This window comes from Calypte anna, chromosome 26 (assembly GCF_003957555.1).
Source record: "Calypte anna isolate BGI_N300 chromosome 26, bCalAnn1_v1.p, whole genome shotgun sequence".
Taxonomy (NCBI): Eukaryota; Metazoa; Chordata; class Aves; order Apodiformes; family Trochilidae; genus Calypte; species Calypte anna.
Window position 1 is genome coordinate 6266102 of NC_044271.1, and position 6053 is coordinate 6272154.

The following is a 6053-nucleotide window of genomic DNA, read 5'->3' on the forward strand; positions in this document are numbered from 1 at the left end:
CCCTGACCCAAAGCCAAGGGCTAAAACACCACCTTTATTTTCTACCCAGTCAAATCCAGAGCAGTCGCCAGCTTTCACCGGGAGCTCCTGAGGTTGCCCCGGGCAAGGAGTGGGATAAACCTCTTGAGGCTCCCAGCCAGCGTTTTCCTCCCGCTAGGAAGGGTCTATTAAAAACCAAGCAATTAAAAACCACCTCTCGTGTGGTTACCACGGGGGCCAACACCACAAATCTACTCTCTCCCCCCCACCAAAAATAAAAATCTGACTTTGACCCCGAGAGGCGGGTGTCAAATTCACGCTGCCGAGCCGGCTGCAGTGCTGCTCTTCTAAAACCAGACATTGAGTAGGAAAAAGGGACTCAAGGGACCAGGATGGGGCTGGAGAGGGGGGGAACCATACGGTGGGACCCCCCCTCTCCCCCCCACCATAATCCTGACTCATCCATCACTGGCTCTCTCCTGCAGCACCCGCAGCACCCTCCGCATCTGCTCCTCGGTGCCCTGCAGCATCTTCACCTCCATGGTGTGGAAGAGGTGGAGGGTGGTGGCCAGGAGGAGGACGCCGGTAGCGAGGAAGGCCAGCAAGGAGAAAGAGAGCTTAGGGAAGGGCTGCCCGGCCCCCAGCCCCACCAGCGTGCCCAGGGCTGCTGCTGCCTGCAGGAGGAGGAGGAGCAGGGCCAGCACCGCCATCCTGCCCCGCCAGTACCGCTGCCGCCGCGCTGCCCGCAGCCCCACCTCCACCTCCATCCGTGCCTCTGTCACCACGTCCACCAACTTGGGGTCTGGAGGGAGAAGGGTGGCTCAGAGGGGTGGCATCCCCCCTGCCTTGCACCCCTTTTTAATTCCCCCAGAGCCACCCCACAAGCAGCAACCCCAAGGGATGCCCTAAGCAAGGGGAGAAAGCCCCAAAAAACTCCATCCCGCTGCCCACCAGCACATGGGGGACCCCAACCGTGTCCCCCTCTCCTTACCCATAGTGGTGGTGGTGGCCCCCCCGGGCTGCCCCTGCCTGTGGATGTGCAGCGTTGCCATCACGGCTTCGTGGTCGGAAAAGGGGATGTCCACACCTGGGGCTGTCCCCTTGGTGGTCTTCAGCTCCTGGCACTTCACCGTGAAGTTGGAGACAGCCTGGGAAAGAACAGGGGGGGTCTCGTGGGTCTGTCCCCCACTACCATCACCCACAGCCAGTGGCTGAGGGGCCCCCCCTCACCTTGTAGAGGATGTAGTCGATGCGGATGCCCAGCGGGAAGGGCAGCAGCTCAGCCTTGACAGTGAAGCAGTTGCTGGGGACGAGGGTGCAGCCATCCTCACAGCCCTGAGAGCAAGGACACGGCTGGGTGGGGGGGCTCTGGGTCTACCCTGGGTGAATGGGGGGACTCTGGATGTACCCCTGGTGGGCAAATCTGGGGTGTACCTCAGGACCCTGCTCACCTCAAAGCACTCAGCCTCAGTGAAGGCGTCCTGCAGCCCTGTCCAGCCCCGCAGCAGCCGGATGCCCACGTCCTCAGGGTGCATGTTGAGGTCCCCCCCCAGCAGCACCACATCAGCTGCCTTCGAGGTGTGTCTGAAGGGACAGGGACAGATAACCCCCCTCCCCGTGCCAGACTGGGATAACCAGGAACATCCTCCCCACAGTGCTCCTTACTCCTGGTTGGAACTGGTGCAAGTGGGAATCCCCGCTCAGCTCTGGGGTGGAGGTGACCACACACACACCCTGGGGACCCACAGCCCGGGTGGGGACACCTCTTGGGACACCCCATGGCTGCTCACCGGATGAACTGTGCCAGCTCCCAGGCCTGCACCAGGCGGTGGGGCAGGTAGGCATCCTTCTCTCGGCAGTACTCAGCGTGGAGCTGGTGAGAGGTGGGGGGCAAAGCACCTGTGACCCCCATGCCAGCATCTGCCCTGCTCCCAGGCTCCATGAACCACACCCCCAGCCCCTTTAAGATGGTCCCTTTGGGGTTGCCTTCATCCCAGCCCATCCCTGGGGACAGCCTGGGGTGCTCACCCTGCTACATCATCCCCACCCTGAGCTGTATTTCAATAAATCAGGGGATGGTCCCTAGGGAGATGGTGCTGAGCAGTGGTTAAAGCAAGGGGACAGCAAAGGAGGGGTATGGCCACTCATCCCCCTCCACCCTATCACATCCCCCCCCCTCCCAGCTCCTTCCCTGAGGTGCTCACGTGGGTGACGTAGACATTGAAGAGGATCCCAGAGATCTTAATGATGAGGAGGCCAACAGACTTCCCACAGAACCAGTCCCCATGCTGGAGCTTTGGGGAGGGAAAGGGGAGTTGGGGGGCATCCAATGAAGTTCATGGGTCCGAGCACCATGGCACCACGTGTCCCCCACCCCACTCACCATGTAGGGGTACCCATTGAGTGAGTACTGGTAGAGGAGGGTGTCCAGGATGGGGAACTTGGAGAAGACACAGAGGCCGCTGCCAATCACCCCACTGCAGGAGGGATAAAGCAGAGTGAGAAAATGGGGTCCCACCCCACTGCTCCCCCCTGCTTGGGACACCCAGATCCCTGTCTGCTCCCATGGGCATCCTGCTCTCCAAGGGTGGGGTCTCCCAGGGTGACAGAGGTGACCTGAAGCACCCACATCAGCCTCTCCAGGTGGCAAACACCAAGGACATGGCACAGCCCCACAGATAGCCCCGGGGGGATTGGCCTGGCCCCTCTCACCTGCGGAAGTAATGGGAGAAGGGGTAGGAGGATGCCAGTTTTGCCTTCAGGTCACTGTAATCCTGCTCGCTCCACACCTGGAGAAGAGTGGGATGGGCTGAGAACGGGCACACTCAGCTCATATGGGATGAGAAGGGACACACTCATCTCACGGGGCTAAGAATGGACACACTCATTTCAGGGGCTGAAAATGGACACGCTCATCCCAGGGGGCTGAAAATGGAGACATTCATCCCAGGGTCTGAAAATGGACACACTCATCCCAGGAGCTGCTCTCACCTCCTGGAGCAGGGCCAGGTCAAAGCCCTCCCAGCGCAGTTTGTCCCCGATGAGCTGGACCCGTTCCTGCCGCCGCTTGCTCAGGTAGCGGATGGCCCTGCCAGAGAGGGGTGGGATGTCACAACCTGGGGGGGACACACGGGGGTGGGGTGGGGGTCTTGGAGCACACTGGGATCTGAAATGGGGAAGATGAGGCTCTGGTACTGGTACAGGCAGAATGGAGGCTGGGGGAGATGGGAGAGAGAAAGGGCTATGGAGGGACATGGGGACCGTGGGGATCTTCTGGGGCTGGGAGAGTGGTGACCCCAAAATGAAGGGGACATAATGGTGACCCCAGGACCCCTCTCCTGGGGCGGGTGCCCCTGTCCCCACTCGTGAAGCCCCAGTAAACTCTGGACTCACCAGCAGTTGAGGTTGAAGATGCGGAGCTGCAGGGGGGATTCTCCTGCCATCGCTCACCAGGGCTTCACTGGGACAACACCAGGCAGGGGGGGTCCTGCAGGGGGGACAGGTTGGGTGACAACCCCACAGGGGGCACACAAGGCACGGGGCAGAACCAGGGAGCCAGGCTGGGGGGGGGGGGGTTGGGGTCTGAGCTCTCCTGCCCCACCTGTGAAGCCCACCCTGAAGCCCAACTTGACCCCAAGCAAGGACCCAAACCCCAGGGGTGACCTCCCCAACCACGTGAAGGAGGGTTCCTGCAGAAGGACAGGGATGGGGAGCAGGGCTCACACCCTTTGCCTGGCAGCCAGGTGTGCTCCTGCTTGCACTTTAAACCCTGTGGTTCAAGATGGTGCTGGGAGGCACGGGTCACCCCATCACCCACCTCCCCTCTTGGGGAAGCTCAGAGCTACCCGTGTAGACCCCAAATTCGGGGGTGCCCAGCCCTGCCAGCCCCCCACCCCTCTTTTACTCCTGAACTGCTCCATGCTAAAACCTTAAAAGGGCAAAACTGGGGGTCTGGGATCCCGGGGTGCAGAGAGGGGTGCAGGCAGCGGGATGCAGGCAGCCAGGTACAGGCAGCAGGGTACAGGCAGCCAAGTACAGGCAGCAGGATGCGGGCAGGGGGATGTAGGCAGTCGAGTACAGGCAGCAGGGTACAGGCAGCAGGGTACAGGCAGCAGGGTACAGGCAGCCAAGTACAGGCAGCAGGATGCGGGCAGGGGGATGCAGGCAGTCGAGTACAGGCAGCAGGGTACAGGCAGCCGGGCTCTGGTGTCCCTGCGGGATAACCCAGCGGCTCATCTCGTCCCTGTGTGCTCCTAACACCGGCGTCTCCCCCCCGGGGCTGCACCCCCGGGTCGCTCCCACCCCCCAGCTGGAAGCGCTCCCCCCCCCCCCCTCCTCTCCCCGCTTCCCCCGGCACTGGGACGGGACCGCGACGGGACCGCGGAGCAACAGGCGGGGGGGGTGAGGGAGCAAGAAGCGAAGGGGGGAGAAGAGAAGGGAGAAAGAGGAGTGGGGAGGAAGGAACGGAGCAGGAGAAGGAGCTGGGGAGGGAAGCGGAGGAACTGGAGCGGAGCAGGAGCGGGATCCGGATCGGACCTGGATGGGGCCGGGAGCGGTGCGGAGGGACTACGGGTCCCGGCAGGCAGCGGTGCGGAAAAGGGAAGGGGAAGAGGAGGGGGGAGGAGGGACGGGCCGGCCCCAGGAGGTGGAGCGGGGCGGGGGGGGTTCAGGAAAGGGAGCAGGGAGAAGGAGGGATCGGGAAGCTCCGTGGTGAGGGATGATGGGTGCGTTGGGACTGGGTGCGGGTAGCAGGGATAAGAGGTGTTTGGTACAGCCCCTCACCTGGGGATGTCCCTTCGCACAGACACCTCCCTGACAGGGTGTGTGTGCAGGGTCCTGGTCCGCACCTTCCCGGAGCAGCCCCAGAAGAGTTTCCCTGTTGTTTCCCCCCCTCCACCTCCTGGTAGGCCTGGGGGATTCCACTCCTCCCGGGAAACCTTCTCCCATTAACTCCCTTGTCCCCTTCGCAGCCCCCCCTGGGCACTGAGCCCTCTCTCCTCCCACTGCTCCATCCATCCTGGGGGTCCTGTCCCCGGGACTCGGGCTGGGAAAGTTGGCAAGTGGGCAATATTATGGCCAGTTCTCCAATGCGGTCCCATCATTTCATACACATCCCACATCCTGTGCCCGGGATTGGTGTACTGGGCAAGGGCTGGTACCCACAGGATGGTACCGTGCCTGGCTGTGCTGCCCAAGACTCTTTTCGGATCATACATAGATACTTTGCTGCCATTCCCAGCTTGTGGCTCAGGATGGATTAGCTCCAGAGGGAGCTTGGTTAGAAATAGATCTCTTGGATATCTCAGGGTCCTCACCATAAGGACACGGAGCTGCTGGAACAAGTCCTGAGGAGGCCCTGGAGATGCTGGGAGGGCTGGAGCAGCTCTGGAGCCAGGGGGAGAGAGTTGGGGGTGTTCAGGCTGGAGAAGAGAAGGCTGCAATGGGAAGACCTTAGAGCACCTTCCAGTGCCTGAAGGGGCTCCAGGAAAGCTGGGGAGGGACTTGGGACAAGGGCCTGGAGGGATGGGATGAGGAGGAATGGCTTTAAACTGGAAGAGGGGAGATTGAGATGAAATCTGAGGGATAAATTCTTTGGGGTGAGGGTGCTGAGCCCCAGGGTGCCCCCAGAAGCTGTGGCTGCCCCATCCCTGGCAGTGTTGAAGGTTGGATGGGGCTTGGAGCACCCTGGGCTGGTGGGAGGTGTCCCTGCCCATGGCAGGGGTGGCACTGGATGGGATTTAAAGTCCCTCCCAACCCAAACCAGTCTGTGACTCTATGCAGAACCCCCAACCCGTGGCACAGAGCAGGGAAAGAGGTGGCAGGAGGAATAGGGCTGTGAGTACTCCCCTCCTCCCTCAGGGACATCACCTTGTCTGGAGGGACAGCAGCAGGACCAGGGTAGTGGTCTTGGGTAGTGGATTTGGGTAGTGGTCTAGAGGCCAGGTTTAGGACAGGCTGAGCCACCCATCAGCTGCTGCTGGCACTGGCAAGGATGTGACCACCTAAAATCCATGTCCCTGACCCCTGGGATGATGCTGGGGATAATTAACCCAGCAGGACTTTTCCCAAGAAAC

The 6053-nt window shown here is 61.6% G+C and overlaps 1 protein-coding gene across 1 annotated transcript; it reads right to left on the bottom strand.

The window, feature by feature from the left end:
• Window positions 1–28: 28 nt before the first annotated feature.
• Window positions 29–4571, bottom strand: SMPD2 (sphingomyelin phosphodiesterase 2). The gene is made up of 11 exons (XM_030465552.1): window positions 4516–4571; window positions 3373–3466; window positions 2971–3067; window positions 2692–2768; window positions 2363–2456; window positions 2184–2273; window positions 1770–1852; window positions 1431–1563; window positions 1210–1314; window positions 971–1127; window positions 29–781 (listed from the first exon to the last, which is right to left on the bottom strand). The coding sequence occupies exons 2-11, from the start codon at window positions 3420–3422 to the stop codon at window positions 438–440; spliced, it is 1230 nt and encodes a 409-aa protein (XP_030321412.1). The 5' UTR covers window positions 3423–3466; window positions 4516–4571; the 3' UTR covers window positions 29–437.
• Between the last annotated feature and the right edge of the window lie 1482 nt (window positions 4572–6053).